Genomic DNA, 25,419 nt, shown 5'->3' on the forward strand with positions numbered 1-25,419 from the left:
TAATTTAACATATTTTGTAGAATCGTACATTTACTTTCCTTACACTTGAATTTATTATTTTACTTCATATTATGTTAAAATTTCAGATAGACTAAAAACCCATCATTTTATGCTTGTAATTATGAATGATCCCTATATGATGGTAAATCTATAGTTAGATAATTTTTAATAATTATTTTATGTAGTGAATAAGTTTTTTTTTTATAGGAAAAAGCTCAGAAGGAGCGTTGGGAAAATCTCCCACCAATGAAAAAAAATTTTTATGAAGAATTACCTGAAGTGGCAAATTTGTCTTCTGCCCAGGTTTCTGCTATTAGGTATGTTCTTTAGTTTCAAATTAAAATTAACTGTATGAAATCTTAATGTATTTTTATTTATTTGTTAAATTTCTTTTTGCTGCTTTGTTTCTGACTTCCAAATACTATTGGGTTTGAAGTTCAGATGGTACAGAGGAAAGCATAGAATAGTGCATTCATTTGACTTCAGTAATTTGTTGATTATTAATTTTTCTGTGTGCTTTTATGAGTAAGTTCTGTTAATGCATTTAGTTATTAATTCAGCTTGCTGCTGAGTAAAGTCAATAGATATATTATCTGTAAATTATGTGATAAATTTGGTACAGCGTTTTGGCCCAATGGATGAAATTGAAGTTCATTGGTCATTGTAATCTCTATATGTTACTCTGTCTGTCATTAAGGAATAAGCCCATGTCACCTCCAGAATAACAGCACTATTATGTAGTTCTTTCTGATGCTCTCACTGCTGTTATCAGATGATATCATCCTTCATTAGTCTTATGACAAAATGTACACAATTCATCTATAGCTGTGATTAGTTGCATTTCTTTCCTGTAATTTATATTATTGCTGTTAGTAATTTTATTTCTTTAGCTTTATAAAAGTCAAGAATAGTTTGTCTTATATATTGCACTTTTCATAAGTTATCTTGTTTTTGTGTCTCATGGTAAGAATGTTGAAGTAAATGCCCACACTCTGCCCCAAAATCTAAATTTTTTTTCTTTGTGTATATTATGCATCATTTAGGCAGAAGAATTGCATAGTTCTCAGTGAATTTTATTTAAAAAAGTTATATTTATAGAAATATCACAATCCATATCACTTCAACATAAATTCATGCACCTTATATTTTTCAAGCTTGGCTGCAACTTTTTACCTTTGATTAATTGGGACAGAATTTTCAAGTGCCTTACTATTTCAGTTTGTACAAAAAATTAAAATTTTAATAAATAGCCAGTCAATATTAATATGAAATCAAACTAAATAGAAACAACAAAAGTTGTTAATGAATTATAAATGAGTGGATTACAAGAAGGACATTAACCCAAATGGTTAGCAACTATTGGATCAATTTGGCCTTAATGTAAACTAATAGAACATATGAAAAGGACATGACAAAGAGCTAAAAAATTATATGGTCTGTAATTATTAAAAAATCTAGATTTTGACATAGACTAAGTTTGTTTCAATAAATTTTATAATAAAGCCTTTTTTTATAATTGGGTGTAATCGAAGTAAAAAAGTAAAGTAATAGTTTCCTTTAGCTGATTTTGTAATTCTTGAATAACATGCATAGGTAACAATTGTTCTACTGAAGCATGATTCATAATTTGTAAACAAGCTGTACTTTGTAAACAACATATAATTATTGTTATGAAATGTAGTGATGACTAATATTTTGGTTAACATTTACACATACCTTATTCCCTCCCTCACCTCTCCTGACTGGTGTTGGCTTACGCTTTGTTGTGTTAATTCACTTATTGACTGCAATCCTATTTTTAGAGTAGAATTTTCTTTTCTTTATTAAAGCAGATTTATTATAACACAAAATTGCATATCAGTTTTGCAACTCGGCTGCTGTTCACCAGTACATCTTTCACCTTTCACCAAAAAAATTTTGCCTGAAAAGTAACTAATTGTATTTACCTAGAAAATACCTAAACTTGCTTTTATTTATTTAATGCATAGAACTTTAGTTTTTTTTATGAACTACAAAGTTTCTTAGCATAATGAGTTGCGCCTTCTTTCTGCTGATCAGCATACTATATAGATAAATGTTAGAAAAACATTTTTTATGATGCTGAGTAAATAAGTATACTGATTGTTAAAAATAAATAAACATATTAAACATAATCAATTTTTTTTTAAATCTTCCTTTTTAAATGGCTAAAAATTATTTTAATTTGTATAGTATATAACATTGCCAGAAATATCAAAAATAGATTTAAACTTTTGCACTATGCAAAAGCACAAACTACACTCAAGCTTTTATTTTGAATTTTTCTGAACTGTGTGATAGGTTAAACGTTAGCCCTTAAATGTTAGAGTTAAAAATATTAAATGTTCAGATTTATTGCTAGAAAAGAGGTTAAGTATAACAGTAAAACATAACGTAAAAAAATGTAAGAGAAAGATAGAAAATGAGCAATTAATGTTATATTGGGGGAACAGTGTATCAGAAATTACAGCATTTTCTTCTTATTCAGTTAATAAAATTACGAGTACTTAAGTAAGATAAAAATCTGAAGGAGATTGACTCCTTGATTGATAAGAGCTTATTCGTAATAAGAAGTCTGCTAAATCAAATAGATATATATATTTATTAAAAACCATAAAGTGCTTTAACCCATTGACACTGACCTCTGTACTTCGTACAGACTCCAACTTTTGTTATGCTGCTGACCTCCGTAAGAAGTACGGTCTAGTGCATGACGTACGCACTTTACACACTGCCCATGTGTCCTCAATGTCAAAGCTACAGAGGATCTGACTGCTTATCATTACAGCTGACATAATGATCTTTGATATCATATGTCAGTATCCCCATTAACAGCATTTTTATGTACAGTATTACATCATTATTGTTGACATAAACTAAGACGTAAAATCCCAGAGACCATTTATCATTATGTTCTATCCTTGTTAGTTTTTTAGTTTCAAATAATTGTAGAAAATTTATGATCAACAAATATAGTAGCATTTTTTAAATTACTTGGTACTGTATAGGGCATACAGATATTTTTTTGTTCTGCTGTCGAGCCATATAGAACTTGCTTCTGAATATGGGTTAGGCCTACACATTCAGTCATCCAATCGACACCACCATGGCTTCTTCAAGTAAATCTTTGACTGAAGCTGATGTTGAGGCGATTTCGAATGTTTTGATGGTTTTGATCTTTAATTAGATGTTTGTGTGTATTTACAACATAGTGAAAAGCATGTACTGTATTTTCTTTTCTACATGACACTAATGGTAGTGTAAGGCTGCAATAATTTTTTTGTGTTAGAATATTATTTTGAATAGAATAATAATAGATCATATATAGAAGTGTTGTTGCATTATATAATTAGTATTAGGAGTAAAATTGGTCATTTATATGGCGATTTTGAATAGTTTTCGTAGGATAATAGCAAAAAACAAATAATGACAGATAACAGCTACTTAATGATGATATTAATAATTATGTACTTTTCTTTGTATAATGGTGAAAATTTTGTAAAAATTCCACTTTTTTTATTGTATTATAGAAGTTTTAACAAAGAAGTGCAGTTTTCTCTGACATTTAAGTCTCCTCTGGCGCTGAAGGGTTACCGTAAACACGGACAATAGGAAAAACAGAACTTCTCCAGGATATCTGGAGAAATAAGAAATTTTTGGAAAAATTTTATAGGGGCAATATAGAATGGTGTTGGTTCTTTATTAACATACTGCCATTAGCTAAACTGGTCACTAATAATGGTAGAATGTAATTATTTTTCTGATTTAAAAGAGAACAGAAAGGAAGAGGGAATAGCATCAAATCAGACAAGTGAGATTAATAATACATGGGGGTGGAAACTTAATTATTCACATGATATCCTACATTTGTTTGGTATGTTATAATAGATTGTTCTTTAAGATATTGTAGCAATGAATCATTAGTGGTAATTTATCTGATTAGTGTAGCTTAATAAAAATTTCAGAAGATATTCACAAATGCAGTTTTGTTATTTTAATGAATTTAAGCAAAAAATTAAAATTTTATAGTGCTAATTTAAAAATAAATTGACAGTAGTTTTAAATGCAGACATGACTTCCTTAGAATTACTAAAATTAATTAAAATTTAGAGAACAACACTTGTACATGTCTAAAAATTGTGTAGATCAGCACACACAAAACTTTTCAGCAGCTGTGCACTGAATGCAATGTGCATTTAATGTACATTCTAACATTAAATTATTTATTATTAGTTTTTAAAATAAAATATTTTTCTTTTTTAACTTAAACATTTAATATTCTTTACCCACAAAATCAAATAAGAAAAAGAAATCAGTTTATGATTCTATCCATTTGTGTATTTTTTACTATATCATAATTTTTGTTTTGTTTATCCTTAGAAACATTTTTTTTCTTTATTTAACTCTTGAAAAAGACTAAATTTTGTAAAAAAAATTGTAAATAGATTTAAAAAATTTTACAACTTGTTGCTGTTTATTGCTATATTTTTTGTTGTTTCTTTTTGTTTAGAAAAGGAAATAATAACGTTGTTGTATCGCATACATTTGAAGACTCAAATGAACCTATTCCTAATCCTGTTGTAACATTTCAACAAGCTTTTCACAACTATCCTGATATTTTAGAAGAAATAAAAAAACAAAATTTTGCTAAACCATCACCTATACAAAGCCAGGCATGGCCTATTTTACTTCAAGGAAAAGATATGATTGGAATTGCACAAACAGGAACTGGTTAGTGGTTTTTTTTTCAAATTAGTTTTATTTCCATTTTAGGTTATAAATTTCATCACTAAGTAAGTTTCTCATATCACATTTTGGTTTGTTTTTCTTGAGTTTAATTTATATACAGCCTTACATTGTTTTATACAATGTTTCTTCATTTCTTAAATCGGTTTTAACTTAAATAGAAATTTATTAGTATAGATTATAGTAAAGTAAAATAGATGAAGTATACTGTTTGGTGATAATATAAGAAATATATTTAAATGGAAAGAGAAGAATAAGATATTTGCATTATGTGTTGATTTGAACAAACAAATGAGTTGAGAAACAATTTTTGACTGCAACTTTTGTTTGTAACAATTTTTGATATGACCAACCCTTACAACACGGGATGACCAAAATGTTGCTGTACTTGTAAGAAGATGGGGCTTGCCATATGCTAAACATAGTTGGCAAATGTTGATATGGCGGACTCTCTAAAAAGTAGCGTGCAAATTAATCTGAATACAGATATTATTTAATCTAATGTAAGTTTATTTTGAAAAAAACCTGTACAATTTGTGAATATGTAGTAATTATACTGATTATTATTATTGCTTTAATAAGGTCAATTGTTGTAAAATTCATTTATGAGAGCTGTTTTTTTAAAAATGATTTTAAGTCTGGGGAGTTGCTTGACCACAGGAGGACTTTTAATGTTTTGTTTATTTGGCAGTAAGGCATGGTGCTAAATCTTGTTAGAACACTCCACTGCCTTGTGGGAATTTGTTTTGTAGTTGTCACAACCCTTTCCTTCAGAATCTTTTGATATATTTTTCACTTTTCAACATACCATGTACAGAAGAGAGGTACATGGGCCTTTAAATGTGAAGCAACCCCTTTTGGGGTTATGAGTCGATCATATCTTTTCACTTGATAATTTTCTGATGCATGGGAATCCTTTGCCTGTGAACATAAAAATGTGACTTGTTGGAAAATAATATTTTTCCAATCATCTTTGGTCCAGTTAGCATGTGCTTTTACCCACAGTTCTGGTATTAAAAGGTGGTTTTTAGTTGGCTGATGAGCTTTCCATCCAGCTGCAAGAACACTAGTCACATGTAAATCTGTTCCACTGTTTGCTGATTCTTGATTTAAGTCCACAGCAGATAATTTTTGATCAATTTCACTTTTTCTCACTAATCCTGAGTTTGAGAAGATTTATCTTTTAGGTCAAAATTTGCCTTTCCTTTGATGAGAAAAGGAACCTTTCACTTTAAATTGATTTAAAATTGCATTCACTGACCCTATCCAGTACTTAAAAGCTATTTGTCGTGCAGTTATACTCAGAAAGAGAAACAATTTTTGAACTCTTTCTTGGAGTTATGTCAAATATTTTATATTAAAAACGCCTAAAACAAAAAATCTATGGACACTACATAACTTCCTTGTACGCCTATTATATTACACATACACGATTTTTTAAAATGAAAAGTACATAAAATGTTATTTCGTTAATAACTTTGATATTTTTTAATTTTTATTATTGAATAATTATTTATTGTAAATTTTTTTTTACTATCATAAGTTAATAATTATTAATAAATGAATATATTTAAATTAAAAAAAAAGAAAAGTTTAAAAAAAGGAGATGCAGTCTGATTTAAAGCGTTGTGCCTTCCCCGTGTAAGATCCAAATATTTCATTAATTAAAATTTTATTTAGCTATAACTCTGAAACAAAAAATAAGTACCACTTACGATATATCATTGAAAAGCTCTCAATGAGGGCTTATTACTGCAGTTAAGAAAAAGTCCAAATCCAAATTTTTTTTTTTGGATTTTGGGCTTTTTTGGTCCATTCGATTCCAGTCAAAAGGGGAGGTGCGCAACTAGATGTTACAACTCCTAAATCCAAAATTTGTGTGTCCTGCGGCTAATCTTTTTTTTTTTATAATGTATAAACTACAAGCAGATGCCTGGTGTGAACATTTAGTATCAGTTACTAAATACTGATAAAAGTGCCAGTAGGATTGTGGCATGTATTTTAAATTTAAAATGACTAATTTTATATAAAATCGGCGGCTATCATTGACAAAAAGAAAATTAAATTTTTTTGGATTTATATTTAGAGTAGAAAAGGAAAAGAATATATAATTTTGGGAAATCAATGAGTTAAAATTGACTAGTATACAAACTAAAATAAAATATAAACTAATTTTTTTTTAACTTTAAATGCTTTTTCTTCAAAGATATTAAAGGTTGCCTTTTTTTATTTATTTAATAAAAAAAAGATAGCCACATTAAACTCTTGTTGATATTTTTCTTGAGCTGAACTTTTGTCAAAATGATATAATTTTATTAAAAAAAAAAATACCAAAAGTAATAAGTTATATTTAATAGGTTTTCCCAATTTGTAGGAAATCATTCCATTTTAGTTATCTAAAAGAAGAAATTATTTTTGTGTTCTTATAGATCTGCAAGTACAGTTTAGCAAAACACATATAAATATTTAAAGTTTTTATTGAATTCAGATCTATTAAATAGTATGGTTTTTTTTTTTTAATGTTTGATTGGAAAACAATTTGTTTAATCCGTGATTACTCTAACTGCCTTGTCTGTTTTGTCACAAAGTATGACTAGCTTTTTATATTTTTATTTGCGAAATTTCAGGTAAGACTCTTGCATTCCTGTTACCTGCATTGATTCATACTGATGGTCAGCCTATACCACGTTCTGAAAGAGGTGGGCCTAATGTAATTGTTCTAGCTCCTACTAGAGAGTTAGCATTGCAAATAGAGAGCGAAGTAAAAAAGTATAGTTATAAAGGCATTCGATGGTAAATATTAGTATAACAATCATATGTAGAAAGTAAATTTTTTTTTGTTTTACCTAGGATTTGCTTGTACATATTTTAAATCTATACTATATTACTGTATTATTGCAAAACCCAATTTCAATTCTACTTTTCAGCATTATTGTCATACATGTTGCCAAAATAAAATTGCGTAAACCACATAGGTAATTTTTTGTAATTGAAAACCTAATTAAAAAATTAAGACTCAGTTTGTATGTTGTAAATATAAAAGAAAAAAAATTATTAATTATGATAAAAATATGTATGTATAATTAATTATGTGTGACATTTTCATGATGTAATTAGTATTACAAGTCTTTTGTTGATAAAAGAAATGTCATCAATTTTTAAAAAAAATTAAACATATTACTTATCATATGCAAAACTAGTTACTCAGACTTTTTCTGATAACTAAATAAATTTAGTTTTTTTGATTATCAAATGGGTTTTTTATTTCATTAAAAGTATTTTCTTCATATATTTTCCTTTGTTATATCATGTAACATTATCATAAAATTTCATTATGTATGTTATTTGACTTTGTACAGGGTGATTCAAAGAAAGGGAAATTTTGAAAATTAAATAACGTTAATGAAAAAATTTTTTAGCAAATTAATTTTATTTCATGTAATTGTACAACTGTTGCCGTTTTAGGATACAAAATTTTTTAAAGATGACATCTTCTATTCTACGTAAACACTCACGAAGTCTCTTCGTTAAATTGTTCATGGTTTGATGTAACATCTCAACTGGAATTTCCGCAATTGCTTCTCGAATCTTTGCCTTCAGTTCTTCTGTTGTAGCAGGTCTACTGTGGAACACTTTGCTTTTAAGGTGACCCCACAAAAAGTAATCGCAAGCTGAGAGATCAGGCGATCTGGGAGGCCATCTAATGTCACGTGAAATTACACGTCCAAACAATCGGCGTACAGCTGCCATCGATATTCGTGCAGTATGTGACGTTGCTCCGTCTTGTTGAAACCAGGCTGTGTTAAGAATTGGAAATCTCTTTTGTTGTTCCACAACAAAGGTTTCAAGCATGGCTACGTAACAAGCCGACGTCACTGTAATCGCAAGACCGTTGTCATCCTCAAAAAAATAAGGGCCTATAACACCGTAAGATGACATAGCACACCACACGGTCACTCTGGCTGTGCAATGGATGCTGGTGCAGCTGCGCAGGATTTTCTTGTGCCCAGTATCTGAAATTTTGCTTGTTAACAAATCCACTGAGGTGGAAATGCGCTTCGTCTGACATCCACAGTTCGTGAACAAACTCTTCGTTATCCATTTATCTTCTGAAGCATTACATTACAGAATTGTGCTCGCACAACTGCATCGTTCGGATCTATATTTCTTCAAAAGGATATATTTAAATATAATTTATATTACTTTATTATAGAAGTAATATTGTACTGGATGTATCAGAAGTAATAATGGAAAATGTATGTTCTAGAATGCTTCGTTTGCAAGTTAGAGCTAGTGAAAGATTTCACTCAGATTCAGTTGCCCTGGTGAAATGAGGTCATACTGTTGTAGGATGTTAATTAAAGGATGGAATTAGTTAGTCATTTCTTGTGATTTTATCTGAAAAATTTAATAAACTAGGTCCCAGAACTGCATCTTCAGCTGGTTGAAACCAGTAAATTGGCGTTGAAAACCCCCCTGGTTTTTTTTTTGTTTGACATACAATAACTTTAAAATGGGTAATAAACTCATAAAACTTTTAAACAAAACTTGTAAAGAATTTTATTCTGAACAAAGTGGTATAATAAGTTGAATAAAAAAAGAATAGTTAGAAAAATTTGAATTTTATATAGAAACAGTATACTAAATCAAAAGTGCATTGTTCATAACTGTTTATAATAAATGTTCAAAAATTAGCCTGCCATTTTCCACACATTTCTTGGCATTCTGTACTGCTTTTGTCGCTCTTTTTAGTTCTTCAGGGCTATCCTGTTTTGTATGCAATATTTTTCATCCATCTCCAGATGAAGAAATTGAAAGGTGTTAAATCTGTTGATCTTGATGGGCAGGAATGTGGACCTCCATGACCATTCCATTTGTCAGAAATGTGTGGAGGCGCCATCTTATTGAAAGTATACCTTTGTGTCTCGGTGCTAGACGAACATTTTCAAAGAGATGAGATAATTTTTTTTAAAGAAAATACAAGTAGATCTGAGCATTTAAGTGCCCAGATAATATGAATGGTCCAAACAGCTGATTGTGAAAACGTTTGCACCATGCATTGATGCTAAATCGGTGTTGTAAAAGGCTTTCAGCTATTTCATAAAGATTTACTTTGCCCATGTATGCTCATTGTATAAGTTGTTAATGCTATCTCGAGTGAAATTTGCCTAGTCTGTAAATAAAACACTTTTAGAGTTGTTGATTTGTATTCCACCAGTTACGAAACTCAAAGAGAAGACTGTCTCTTGGGTGTAGATGTTGAACTGGCTATTTATAAGTATAAAACTTGTTTTAAGTGTCCTCCAAAACCTTCAAATGCAAAATTTTGATTCACTAGATGTTGTCTAACATGTGGATTGCGCTGAACTGCATCAATAATAATTTCTTCCGTAATAGTGTCGTGTTGGACAGATTGTTCATAGGTGGTACGAATACAGGTAGTGAACTTGTTTCCTGAAGATTGCAAAAAGACGTGCTAATTGTTTTGAGATCTGGAATCCTGTGATTTGGAAAACATATTCAAATTCTGCAGTAGCAACTGTAGCATACTGTTACACACATCCAAAATAAATACATCATATCAATGTATTTCTCTATTGTAAATAAGTATGGCATTACTTCAACTGCAAATCAATCGTGTACAAATTAAAATTCACAGAAAACCATGACAGCACAGTTCCTAGTATACTTAATAGCATTACTGAATGATTTAAATATTAATACAGTATTGCACATTGTTGATCAGCTGTTGTTACTTTATTGAAAACTTTGAAATAATGATTTTTCAAATAATCTATTGTTCTGCCATTGTAAAAAATTATTTTTTTAGTTGCATTTTTTTTTTTTAATTTTTAACAGTAAATTTTGTTTTTACAAATTTTTTGTATCTGCAATAAAGAATCTAGTTTTTGTTTAAATTACAAAGTACGTTTATGAAAGATTTAGTAGTGTATAGTTTCTAAATAAAATTAGAATTGTTTTAACTTTTCTTAGTTTTATTCAACTTATATTGCATTGTGTTTTGCTCATAATTAAATTCTTACAAGTTTTATGTGTTTATTACTCATTTAACAAAGTTATTTAGTCAAATATTTAAAAAAAGTGTTTTACCACAATTTACTGATTTGACCCTATATTACTATTTGACCTATTTTATTTGATTTTTCAGAAATCACCTGATTAATGTCCAAAAAAGTTTGTAAAGTCCTGCGAGAACTTTGTGAAACACTGTATCACGATTTCTTTTTAAAAATATTTGTTTGCATAAAAGCTATTATGTTATGCTATAAATAGACTAATAATAATCTCTTAATGGTTTCAGTTGTATATAATATTTTCACTAATGTATGTTCTGATCAGATTATTTTTTTTTTTGTTTTCTGTTAATAATTACACATTTTAAATAGATAAAAACTGATTAAATAATAGCTAATTGTATTCTGCATTTAACGAATTAAATCTTCAAATATTTTGGTTACAGCACATACTTAATTTTATTTTGTTGAGTAAAATTAATAGCAAATCTTTCTTGAAAATTATATTTCTTATGTGATTTTTAAAAAATATTTATCATAATGTTTTTTCATTAAATTTAATCATCATTTAGACTAGTTTTTGCCCTTCTTTAAAGCTAACTTCGCCGTAAACTACATTGTCCATAAATTTTGCCTGCCATAAATTTTTTTTATTAACCTTTGACTAATTTTTCTGTTAGCATTTCCTATTTCTTTTCCAATTTTTTGTTTTTAAGGCAGATATTGAAACTTTCTATTGTTGGACATAAATGTTTTAGATAGTAACTAACTTATATCCTTAATTTAATATTAATGAAATGAAATTCTGCATTAGGGATGTAACCATCATTCAGGGTCAGCTGTTTTAAATTATACATTTCATTTCTTTATTAAATATACTTTATTTTAAATGCATGCTTATAAGGTCAGTCGATTAACTTTTACAACGAAGTTATCAATACAACAGTAGACGGGAGGCCAGATAGGCCTCATGCCTACTACTGGTAGGTGGGAGAAGATCCCTATCTTAAATTCAAAATGACAACTTCCAAATTTTCTTAATTTTAAAGTAAAACCTCCATTTAAAGAGTTTTGAGTGGCTCAAGAAGCTTATTTAATATTTCAATTGTAGAAGTAGCCAAATAGTGATCATTAAAGTCTCATAATTAAGCACGTTCCTATGTATAAACCAGTGCTGATGATTTTTTATTGTATAGTATTAATAATAATTCACTGAATATTTTATTTAAATACAACAATACTTAACTTAAAAAATTTAATTTAATACATTTATTTTAAGTTTCAGCTTGACTTTTACAATCCGTAGGATAGCATTTTTAAAAATCTGCCTTTTTTTGCTTGTTTTTATTTTTTGTTATAAATTTTTTGTATTGTAACAGACAGGGTGTTTTATTTTTTAACTTTTATGAAACAAAGTTTTTTTTGTAGATTATTATATTGAAATAAATTAATAATTAGTAAGCATGAATATCATAGTTTTTCAGATTCTTATAAATATTTTTGTTATAAATTGTACAATAAAAATTAATCTACATAATAAATGGACAGAAGAAGAAAAGATATGACAAAGAAATTATATGGCGGGATCCCTAGTAAGCCGCTTAGAAATAAAAAAAAACTGCATCTGTTTATATGTATTAAAAAAGAATTAAATTAAAAAATTACGGATCTTAATTATGAGGGAACATAATCCAGTCTTACTTCATAGAAGTGAGACTCTATACAAAAGTATGATTATAATCATAATCCAGTCTGGTAGTCATACTTTACTAAACGTATTAGCCCATTTCCATGGTTGTACAGTAGTCATAAGATAATTACAATCAAATGAGATTAGCATGTGTATATAGTTTATATAAAATTAACAAACTTTTTTACTTGTATAATAGTCTTAATTTGTTGTATAATAATCTTTGTGTGTATATTATTAAGTAAATATATGTTGTTGGAATAAAGTATTTTTTGCCTTCCTGGTCAAGGGTCAGCTTCAATTGACTGACAATCATTGAAAACCTTAAATTGTGAAAACCATTCATAATATTGCGTACGACCCATAGCATCATCTCTGAAAACTTGTTTCAAAAGTTGAAATGTTTCTGTGAAAGTTTTCCCTAGTTTCAAGCAAAATTTTATGTTGTATCATTGCTCTTGAAAATCTCACATAAAAGAAATCGCTACGCAAATAACAATAACACAAAACTTAAATGAGATACAATATGTGGTTAGAAAGGAGGTTTGCGGTGCATAATGCTGCAAATCTCACTTCAATAAATATATGTTGCGCAAAATTAAAAATGTTTGGTTATTTTCTGAACAGACCTCATAGTTAAAATGTAAAACAGACCTAATAATTAAAATAACCTCAAGTTAAAATGATAATTTCAAATTTAAAATTGTTAGATTTACTGGTAAAAGACGTATATGACACAGACTAGAAATCAATTAATTGATTGGTTATTTTCTGAACAGACCTCATAGTTAATTTACATAGTCATAGATTCCATTTTTTATGTTGCATGTAATGATAAACCACAAGAGAATGAGTAATAGGAATCTTTAAATTTCCTTTTTGTATATATTATATTCATTTTTTTTGTTTTTTTTAAATTTATTTTATGTTAATATATTTATAAATACAGGTACAAAAAAAGAAGAAAAGATGATGTTTGTGATTAATCTTCTGGTCTTAAACCAAAAAATTTGTAAATGTAGAAATTTCAGTATTTATTTTTTTCTCTGATCAGCATATGTCTTAAAGTATCCAAACACAGAAACGTTTCTAACTTTTCAAGTTATACTTTGTTAAGTTTAAAGTTTTGCCCCTTTTTTCAGTTATGTTACTTCCATGAAAAAAACATTGGTTAGAGACAGATGTGTTCAGATGTGAAGTGACCTTTGAAGATTTTATAGTCAATTTAAATTATATTGTGTGTTTTAACTGCAATAAAACTAAAATGTCTTAGTTTGTAAATTGTAATAATTGTATTTTAAATTTGATTTACAGTGTTTGTTTGTATGGTGGAGGCAGTAGAAAAGATCAAGTTGATGTTGTTAGTGATGGTGTAGAAATTGTTATTGCTACTCCTGGAAGACTGAATGATCTCATTCAAGATAGTGAGCGAATTTATTTTATTTTTTTGTATTCGTAAATAAATTATTCATTTTAATGTTTGAGTTTTGGTGATAGGATGGCTTGATTTAATTTGATAGTTGGCTTACTGCTATGCATTTGTTTATATGAAACATTAATATTTTTGCATTTTCTCATGTTTCTGGATTTGAATTATTGTTGAATTTTTTTTGTATTGAATGTTAGAGAATTTTCCTTTCATCATAATTTGTCATTAAACTTTAGTGACCATACTTCACTAAAAATGTATTTGCCCATTTGTATGGTTGCGTAGTACTCAAGATAATTATAATCAAATGAGATTTTGTATATAGTTTGTTAATTTTATATAGTTTTATTCATAGTTGTATAATAGTCATACCGAAACAAAACACTAAAACAGAAATGTTAAGACCTTCTATTTGTGTCACGTGAAATAATATTCTGTAAAACATATACATTCAGTACATTAAGTGGTTGTTAAAATAAATGAAAAATAAGTCATTTAAAAAAAGAAATTTTTGAAAAAATGTATAAACAACTAACTGAATCTTCTTTAAAAATAATATAAATTATTGACTAATAAATAATGCTAGTAAAACAAAATAATAATTTCTATGTATTGTTGAAATAAAGTAAAAAGTGTGACTATAAATTTATGTTTTCTATAGAAAACATAAATTTAACTTAAAAATCATTAAACTGAAGCTTTCAACTCACATCACCCAGTGTGTACATTGGTTTTTTAGATGTTTGTAAGTTAAATTTTTGCTTTGAACTGGGCTGCCAAAAACAACTGTTGGTGTATTTTTACCATTAACTCTAAAAACTTGTTTTATAGTGAATTTCAAGTATTATTTGGATATTATTTTTTCATTTATTTTTTTAGTTAATATTTTCTTACATATAACTGCTACTGATAGTGATTGTTAAACAATTGAAGGGGTCACTCTAGTTTTTTTTTTAATGAAAAGCAATATAAAATAAAGTTAGTGTTTATATATTTTTTAGAATGTTACATATGTTAATTTCACGTGAGTAAGCTTCTGCAGATTTTAAGTGCAGTGGATTGCATTGATTGTCATTTTTTATCAATTTTAAGTGGCATTGATGGTTATGATCATTAGCCACTAATAAATATAAACATCATGCAGTAAAACAGCACACCCAATATTCCTCAATCTTTATTTATGAGAACCAGTTTAAAACTTAGTTTTAACCATTAGCATTCTCCAATTAAAGTAGAAGGAAATTCCAGTTCAAAAGGAAGAGAAGTTACTTTTAAAATAATTATCGTCTGAGTTTTGGAATAGAAAGTCAATAGGATTTTTTTTTATTACAGTTAATAGTAACCTAGGCTGTAACCTTGTTATAATTATTTTATGAGTTAATAAAATATTAAAAATATTTTATTCATGTTCTGGGAGTCATAGAGCTGGTTTAAGAAGCTCTACTTTTTTTATGTGTAACCTATTTATATTTTTTAAGGAATTATAATAATTATTTATTGTGCACAAGTATGTGTTGATTATGAATAAGATGAGCATTTTGAAGAGCTGATACAAGCACTAAATTATTTGAAAATATGACATTTTTATTTATGTATAGTTGAGATTTGAATCTACATTGAAAAGTTTTTAATTAACCTACCTTTAGAGCATAAAAACCATGCATATTTGTAGCCGTAAATTATTAAATGAAGTGAAATATAGATATAGTTAATAAAAATATTGTAGTAGAAAGCATTTTGTGGATAGTTTCAACAAAATGTAAGTATTTATACTTAAAGAATAGGATTTAGAAAATCACTAAAAATATGTATATAATATTTAGTTATTGTTATAAATAGCACTGCTTTTTATTGGATAATATACAAATGAATGAATTATTACCCAAGAGATACAAATTGAAAGTTTTTTTTTTTTTAAATAAAAATAAAATGAAAATCCATTATTTCAAAGTTATTTGTATTATTTAAAAAACAATTGATATAAATACTATGTTATTATTTTCTTTTTAATCCATTCATTGGATATTTAAATGTTTTATTAAATTTAAATATATCAATTAATTAACAAAGTTTAATGAAGCAGAGTTATGTTTTCATTACAATCATTGTTTAATTAATTTGAAGAAAAATAAGGAAGTAGCAATAAATTTTGCCCTCTGCTTAATAAAAATTATTACTAATATTAAAAGTTAAAATATGTAATATTCAGCTACTATACATTATATACATTTTATGAATGAGATTTTTCAAAAATTTATATAAATAACTTTTTTTAGATAAAAATTAGAAATATGAAGTAGGTATATAGATAGGTGGTAGGTAATTAGGCAAGTAGGCATACATATATTACTTTTGACATTGTTAATTAATTAATGGTTGATAAATTTGTGGTGTAAAAAAAGGGTATCTGTTGGATATTCAAAATATCTGTTATTTAATGTTTTATTTATGTATTAAAAATAACTATTTTTTATTTTTCAGAAGTAATAAATGTTACGTCAGTAACATACTTGGTGTTGGATGAGGCGGATAGAATGCTTGATATGGGTTTTGAACCCCAGATTCGAAAAACTCTTCTCGATGTTCGTCCAGATCGTCAGACCGTTATGACAAGGTTTTTATTAAAATTTCCATTTTCATGTTTTTTTTTGTTTTAGTTAACAACTGAAAAGGTAATTTCACTTTTCAATAATTACTGATTTGAGTGAAATATACACACTTCTCTTTCTTATTAATTTGATTCTGCCATCTTATATTGTGCAGTCTTTCGTAATGATGTGTTTCCATTATTTGTTTTGTCTTCCCTAGATATTCATTTTCATCTTTCTCCTGGTGCTTCAGTTTAATTACTTAAGATTTCTTAAAATCTGGCTATAGTCTGTGCGGACACAGTTTACTGCAGTCATGTAAGCGCGACGCCAGTCCCAGAAGGGTTTACTTTGAGAGATCTACGAGTGTGGGTTTTAAAACAGTTAACCTCTACATTAAAAATATTAGTTATCACTGGTTATTCGTACTTCGTAAGGTAATAAAAATGTATTTTGTTTGGTACTTAACATTACCTGATAAATACCACTAGAAAGAAAGTGACCTTCATTACTCATTTTTTTTTTTTTAATTTTTTTGTTTTTTAGTCAAGTAACTGGAAGCATTTACAGCTAATTGTGTTAAACTTATAGTTACAAGAGGTGATGGTTGTGTTGTTTGAGCCACCACACTGTACACCATTTCACCCCTTAAAAAAATCAATTAAAAACCCAAAAATGGTTTTTAGATACTTCTCAAATACTTCAGAAATTTGGAAAATTTGCAATCATTGTTCAAATTGTTTTTACCTCTTTCATCCCTTTCAAGGTTGAATTTGAATAATATAGAAATACATTTTTAGTTATTTACATGAATATTACACACAAAATGAATGAAGTTGATATCTTCATTTGTTACAGAGAAATTAAAAAAATTAATAAATTTCCTTGTTACTCCATTTTAACCCTTTAAACTCTGAATTTCAAAGAACCCTTTCTTTTTATGCATTTATACTGTGAGAAGAACATGTCAGGACAAGTTGTTTTATAGATAGATTAGTGAAAATTAAGAATTATTCTTTGTTTTGAAATTTGTAAATCTTCAGTTTTGAATATTATATAATGATGCAGATCTTAGAACTATATTGTTTGATAAATTAGAAAAGTACATGTTTGGGTTGTATTTTGCAATTTTTGCAACCTCTAAATGAACTTTGACTTCAAAAAAAGAGAAATTAGTATTATTGAATGAAAAAGATTTTATATATTAATTTATACAACATTAAAAACTCATTTAGCTGACAAATGTTACATAATTTTTTTGTAGTTTTGTTATAAAATTATTATTGTCATGTTATGTTATATTATTGTTATTTGTTTTGTTCTGTTACAGTGCTACTTGGCCTGAAGGTGTTAGACGACTCGCAAAATCTTATATGAAAAAACCTATACAAGTTTTTGTAGGTTCTTTGGATTTAGCTGCAACACACAGCATTACACAAACTATTGAAATAGTAAATGAAGATGAGAAAGAAGAAATGGTAATTACTAACCTAGAAAAAGTAGTTTGCTGAAACATGTTTAAAAAAATCCTGTTCGTGTACATAAAATATTTTTAGTTGGTGTAAACTAAATATTAGATTTAGTTAATATTATCAATATCATTGATATTATCAGTATTTAGTTGATATATTAATTGATATTATAGTTTTTATTTTACATCAATTAAATACGTGGGTTTTTTTTTCAAGGTCTGATAGGTCACAAAATTAAAACCACAGTGAAAATAAAAAATGTTTTTTTGTAACAAGTACTTACATAGTTATTTACTGATACTTGAAATAATGTAAATCTGAAAATATTTGTTAAAATTTATAACACTGATAAAAAATTCTTGTAGTGTTTTCTAATTACAATATAAATTAAGTAAGCTCAGTTGGTAAGAATAAAAATATTAATCGGACAGATTTATAAAAAAGAAATATTACAATAAAAAATTAAAATTGGAATAATTATTGATTTGAGTAAAAAAGTGTAGAAAGTATTGACAAAAGAATTAATGTGATGATTCTCAAGTATAGTAGATTTATTATAAATAATTACTTTCAGTAATTATAAAAAGCTGACAACACAGTTTTTGAACATTCCTGTCACACGGCTTTTTTCTGATGCAAGGCTTACACGCAAACCCACAGCTTAAGTTAAAGTATTTATCATTTTAGTTAAATATAATATTTTTTGTTTACTTAATTAAACGATTCTAACAAAAGTGTGCGTGCATACTGCATTTCATTTGCACAGGTGTGATGGTACTAGCGGCCACTTTCTACTGCTTACCTGTGACATCACAACGGCATATGACTCCAGCAGTAGTCTGGCCGCTAAGTGGGATGGGGGATAAGGCTGAGTTAAGACCTCACTTTGATGGGGAACAAATTTGTGGATCTAACGAGGTGCTAATAGAAAAACTGCAATGAAAAAGACTCACAGTAGTGTGTCTACTAAATTATTACTATTTTTTGGAGTGGAGGTGCAATATAACCTTAATTAAAACCATTTGTGTGGGTGGGTATAAAATTTAGCAAAAAAAGATTTTTTACAAAAATTGTTTACTTAATTAATATTCACAAGGTTTAAAAAAAAAAAATATATATATATATATATATAAAACTTTAATATCACCAATGCCCCTACTATAAGAAATGTTATAGCCAAGTTTGGTGAAAATTGGTCAAGTAGTTCTGGAGGTATGACGATTTACATGCATACACATACATTTAAACATTTTGTCACGGACATTTTTATGCCATTTTTTCAGTTTTATGGGGTCCGTAGGGTCAAGATTTAGTGAAAACTGAATATACCCAATTTTGACCAATCACCATACTTTCCCTTTTGTGTAACTATATAGATAGGAAAGTAAAAGTAAAAAAAAAACTAATAAAAGAAAATTTGAAGACCAAGGAAAGCTGTGAGATAAGAAAGGAAATTTTGTTAGATGAAGTATTTGTAAATAATTTTATTACATTTCTTGTACAGAAATTCAAAAATTAATTTTTGTACATAAATTTTAAAATATAAAATAAAAACATGGGAAAAAACAACACTACATTAGATGTTATGAAATTTTTTAAATATATAAAATGCATAGAAAAACCTAACAGAAGTTACTAAAAACAGACTGTTGCATTATTCAACTGCTTATCATATTCAAACATTCAAATCAAAAGTAACCTGTTCGAGACATGGCTACATGTTTTCTGGCACTGAAGCCAGGAAACATAAAATGAGCATGTTTTAGCATAAGTCTGATCTGACTCATTTTTGTTAAATATTAAAAATTTGAAACTAGAATTTATTATTGGTTACTTTTTCAATAAATTTATGAGAAATACATTACTCATTAGTGTAATTATTCCTTATATCATGTTTTTTCTTTGTAGATTAATCTTTCACATATTTTTTGCAGACTTCAAAATTGAAAGTCTCGATAAAATGAGTGTTTTGAATTTAAATTTTCAATTTCAGTTATGTAATCAAGTCTTAACTGTTAATGTTTTTAATTCTATCTCTTGTTATACTCTTATAAAATAATTTATATTATGAATTATTTTTGATGATTATTTTATTCTTTTTTTTTTTTCAGTTGCAAAATTTTATCATGAACATGACAGCAGAAGATAAAGTTATAGTTTTTGTTGGTAAGAAAGCCAGAGCTGATGACCTGGCAAGTGAACTAATTTTAAAAAATATTTCATGCCAGAGTATTCACGGAGATCGTGAACAGTGTGACAGAGAACAAGCTCTGGAAGATATTAAAGATGGCACTGTGAGAATACTTATTGCCACCGATGTTGCTTCTCGAGGAATTGACATTCCTGATATAACGTAAGTTTTGTTTTTTCCATTGATTTAACATATCAAGAAATTTTGTTACATAAGTCTTATATTAATATGTGTGTATACTTATTGCAGACATATATACAACTTTGATTTTCCCCGTAACATTGAAGAGTATGTTCATCGTGTTGGAAGAACTGGTCGTGCCGGCAAACGAGGAGAATCCATATCTCTAATTACTCGATCAGATTGGGGAAGTGCACGAGAGTTAATTAGTATTCTGGAAGAAGCGAATCAGGTGTTCTATTTTTTTAAATTTATTTTTAAATTAAAATATCTATAGCTGAGTAGAATATTACACTAGTATTAGTAGAATACTAGTGATTTGTAATAAAATAAATAGAATGATAAATTAAATTGTGCTCTATTTTTTTCAGCATCTGCTGTAGTGAATTATCTTAGTTTTATTATATATATATATATATATATATATAGAGTATTACTTAATTAATATTCACAAGGTTTAAAAAAAATAGTACGATACTAGATGTATCGATGGTTTTACATAGTACATCAGAAAATTCTTCTGTGTAAAAAATGTAAAAATAATAGAATCTTTTATTAATTTTCTGGAAAGGAGTGGTTAACTATTCTTAAGGTTTAAACTGTAAGAAAATATAACTGTATGAGGAACTTCATGTTTGTGCTAAACACATTGATTTTTAATACTGGCTTTGTGTTAAGCTTTTCAAAAGCCTTTATGAGAGGCTATAGATCTTTGTCAAAAGATCTGTGTATAATTACTAAAAATTGCCCACTCCTCTTGTTATCGTAACGATACTACTACTATTTGATTTGCCAATTGAAGTTACTGCATGTGAAGGGTGGGTACATCCTTCTCATAGTTGGTTTCTCCCAATTCATAATTTTCTGTTTTACTTTTGATGATTTTTGTATAAAATGATTTTTTTTCATTGCTAAACTGATTCTGTAGAGGAATAAACACAAGATAATACATGACTTATTAAAACTTGAATATTTTGTACTATGTATTACCGCTGGTGGCTGATAGTGCATCACTTTTCTTAAAAAGGAATCTATTAAATGAGACTAGAGCTTGTGACACATAATGCTTCCTGGAACTACTTTTTTTACGTTACTGAAATTTTGATTTTGAAATGTTTGAAATACATTGCAGTAACAGTGTTATCCTATATCTGAATTTGTTACACAGTATAAAAATTGTATAACATTACACAATACAATTCATTGCAGGTTTTTATATAGTAAAATATTGCTGCATAATTCTGAAAATACAGTAAAGAAAGAGGCAACTTATGCAATACTGCAATAAACATTGATTTAAAGAAATAAATGAACCCCACTGAACAGTGAATTCATCTTAAATAAGCACAATAATTTTTTATTGTTGTGTATGTCATAAAAATCACCATTAAACACTGATTTGTGTTAAAGATAAGAATATATAGAATTTGGGAAATACAAATTGATAAAACCCTTCTTGCAGGTTATAAAACGAGTCAAATCAAATACAATTTCTTTGCTGGCTTCTTTGACGAAGTGGCCCACTCTGTGTACAAATTCTAGCATCTAATGAAACAAGGAGAAAGGCAGAATAAATTTGATTTGTAAATTCTGAATTATCCTCTCTAATTTACTTCTAGATGTACTGTTATTTTGGTGAAATTAATAAAATATTGACAATAGTTGGAATATTTACTATTTTTCTGTTTAAAGAAGTTCTTTATGAAGACAAAGGAAATGAAATTTGAATTATCAAAGATTTAAATTTATTATACCAGAAAAGCAAATCAGATAAGATTTTCAGAAAACTGCATTTACTTCAAAAATGTTTGTCACCTCTCTTGTAAGGAACTTGTTTCAGTAAAATAAAGTGTACAACAAAATTGAGAAATTCATAAAACTTTAATTAATTATTCATTTTTATATTTCTGTTATTGCAGTCTGTTCCTGAAGAATTATATAGTATGGCTGATAGGTTTGATGCAATGAAGAAAAAAAGAGCAGAAGAAGGTGGTGGTGGGGGTTTTGGTAAACGAGGGGGTTGGGGTGGCAGGGGTGGAGGCGGAGGAGGAGGAGGTAGAAGAAATGATAGGTGGTAATAGTTATTATTATAGATCAGTATGCAAATTTATATGAATTATATCAATTCTATTAATCTGTGATTGCTGTTTTATACTAACCAAGATCTTTTTAGTAATAATTATTAGTTTATATCATCACTTAATCAAATTTAAGTTGATGAAAATAGTTTTGTGTTAGCAGGAAAATAAATTTATTTAATATATATAATTTTGTGAAACTTAATTCTTTACTCGTTTATATATATATGTTTAGTTTTTCTTCTGATGTACTGCGGTCAATTTAGACATGATTGACATAGTATAAATTTTCTTTGTAAGCTTAAAATGAAAGGCATTAATTATTACTAGCCATATGCTATTGTCATATAAGATGTGCTGCACTTCTTCCATCGGCTACTGGAGTTCTCTTACCGCAGTCAACAGAACTTTTACCATCACTTGTACATGCATTCCTCTTATACATGCCTTCATAAAACTTTATTGAAGGCTATGCTTATTTCACAGATGAAATCTACAGATTATTAAACAATTTATTAAAATAAATTTTCTTGTAGTAAAAGAGGGAAAAGGGGTTTTAAAAATTAAATATATGAAGAGTCATACCAAAATCAATTATCACCATATTGTTTAAAATACTTTTATCTAAGTAGTAATTGCACAATCATCTAAGTACTTCTAGATTGTAATCGTATGTTGAGCTGTACTATCATTATGTCTTGCTTAATTTTATGACATTATGGAGCATCAGATGAAATAATTTATTATCTTTCATGTCTGTACAATCATCATTGAAAAGACCCAAATAAGAGATTACAGATTGGATAAGAAAGAAAACCAGATGGTTTATTTGTAAAAGAATGAGAAGAAAAAATACTTGTAAATTTTTGCATGTATTAAACAGAGAATTTCAGGAATCCAGTATGAAAAATACTGGATTCCATATATATATATATATATATATATATATATATATATATATAAATTCATGTAATTTTAATTTATATTTTAACATATAAAATTGTTGTCAGAGAAACTTACTTCTAACCTGTAAATTCAGTAGAAATTTGTTATTAAAATTTACCTTTTTACTTTGTTCAGAAATAATTTCCACTTATCGGGGAATAAAACTTTATAGAATAAAAATATGTTATCAATCTGAGCAATATAAAACTCTCATAGATATAAAGTATTTTTTGTGGAAACATGTACAAATATATTATACTAATGTAAATAAATCGGTAGCAAAACAAACTGAGAAAATAAATTATAACATTTGTACTTCATTAAATTTGTATAAGATTTTTTTAAATTCTGATTTAAATGTATCCTATTGAATTAATATGGTTAAAATAGTTGTAGATTGGTAAAATAATATAAATTGAATTTAAGTTTTTCTATGCAGTATTGTGGATGATGTAATGAAATTATATTTTTGAAATATATTGTTTTGTAGCTGTTTTGAACAGTTTATTAGTAATATGCATAACAATTTACAACTTTTTCTGAAAGCTTTGAGAACACTTTGTTGTTATTTTTTTGTAGTACAATAATTGATTTAAATTTGCCAGTTTGAATTGTCTTTCAATGTTTAATTAAATGTTATTTAGGTTTTATGTTAAGGTAGTTTATAGTTCATATTATTCATTATTACCACTTACTTGTTGATTTAAACGTGTTTTTTATAATTGTTTTATATATAAAAAAATTAATATTTATATGAAACTGTGATTTTTATTTTGCTAAATATTAAAATAGAAGTTTCATGTTGATATAATTTGTAGTTTTTAGTGAGTTTGCTTTCATATTCTTAAAGATTGGGGATTGTGGTTTCAAAAATTCAGGTTAAAGTGAAATTTGTAATAAAAAGCAACATTTAAAACAAAAATAAATTTTTTATATGTATGCCAATATATTAATATTTTGTGTTAAAATTTATTTAAATGGATTAGTCATTAGCACATTGTGCCAAATGATAACACAGATCTGGGTGACGGCTGTGTTAAACGTTATGATTAATAACAGGAATGCATGAATCCTAGTATTATATAATGCATTAAATGTATCCAGCCATATTCAGGATCATAATATAATTCAATTTTTAATCTCTTCATCCATTTTTCTCCTGAAAATTTTTGTAATTTTTCTCTAAATCTTTGAGAACTTAGGTACATTTATTTTGTGTTTATTTTTAATGATTTAACATTTGTATTTATAAAATAATAAAAATAATTATTTTTTCTTATATTTATTACAAAATTATGTATAGAAATAAAGATTTATTACAAAATAAGCTGTAGAAATTTTTGTTATCCATGTTTTTGGAGTACTACTTAATACCTCAGTGTTTGCCTACAACCCTTGTATGTGCAAGTCTGTGTTGCTTAACCACCAAGTCATCAAAATCACTCATTGAAAATTTGTGTGGTGAAATCAGCAAAAGAATTAAATACCTTGAAATTCAGCTGAACAAAATTATTAGGAGTTGGAAGATTAAAAAATTATCCAAAAATGGTTTCTACAGAACCCTTAAACATATTAATCCTTCATCTGTTAATAGTATATTAATTTTAACTGCATGTTCTTCCCTCTAAGACTTCACAAAAATTATCTCCCTTACTCCTGCTTTCCCAATAGTACAGCAGGATTTACATCATTAAACAGCGAAGAAAAAGACTATAATATTTCTATTGTTAGTAGTACAGGTGATTCAAAGAAATGGGAAATTTAAAAAATTAAATAATGTTAATGAAAAATTTTTTAGAAAATGAATTTTATTTCATGTAATTGTACAAATGTTGCCATTTTAGGATACATACGTTTTAGTTAATTTTATTTTTTAAAGATTACATCTTGCAGGTGACCTCCTCTTCTACGTTAACACTCACGAAGTCTCTTCGTTAAATTGTTCATGGTTTGACGTAACATCTCAACTGGAATTTCCGCAGTTGCTTCTCGGATCTATGCCTTCAGTTCTTCCGTTGTAGCAAGTCTACTGTGGAACACTTTGCTT

At 27.5% G+C, this 25,419-nt stretch overlaps 1 protein-coding gene across 3 annotated transcripts in view; it reads left to right on the forward strand.

The window, feature by feature from the left end:
• The window catches only part of LOC142324951 (putative ATP-dependent RNA helicase DDX43), a 39,973-nt gene extending 15,274 nt beyond the window's left edge, over positions 1 to 24,699 (forward strand). For all 3 annotated transcript variants that reach the window (XM_075366109.1, XM_075366110.1, XM_075366111.1), the window contains 9 exons: positions 208 to 317; positions 4,529 to 4,749; positions 7,392 to 7,557; positions 13,804 to 13,913; positions 16,400 to 16,532; positions 17,837 to 17,984; positions 20,090 to 20,331; positions 20,419 to 20,581; positions 22,269 to 24,699. In XM_075366109.1, coding sequence (XP_075222224.1) covers positions 208 to 317; positions 4,529 to 4,749; positions 7,392 to 7,557; positions 13,804 to 13,913; positions 16,400 to 16,532; positions 17,837 to 17,984; positions 20,090 to 20,331; positions 20,419 to 20,581; positions 22,269 to 22,427 — 1,452 coding nt within the window. In that variant the 3' untranslated portion in view covers positions 22,428 to 24,699. The remainder of the gene's footprint in view (positions 1 to 207; positions 318 to 4,528; positions 4,750 to 7,391; positions 7,558 to 13,803; positions 13,914 to 16,399; positions 16,533 to 17,836; positions 17,985 to 20,089; positions 20,332 to 20,418; positions 20,582 to 22,268) is intronic.
• The last annotated feature ends 720 nt before the right edge of the window (positions 24,700 to 25,419 follow it).

The sequence above is a fragment of the Lycorma delicatula genome, chromosome 5 (genome assembly GCF_047948215.1).
Source record: "Lycorma delicatula isolate Av1 chromosome 5, ASM4794821v1, whole genome shotgun sequence".
Taxonomy (NCBI): domain Eukaryota; kingdom Metazoa; phylum Arthropoda; class Insecta; order Hemiptera; family Fulgoridae; genus Lycorma; species Lycorma delicatula.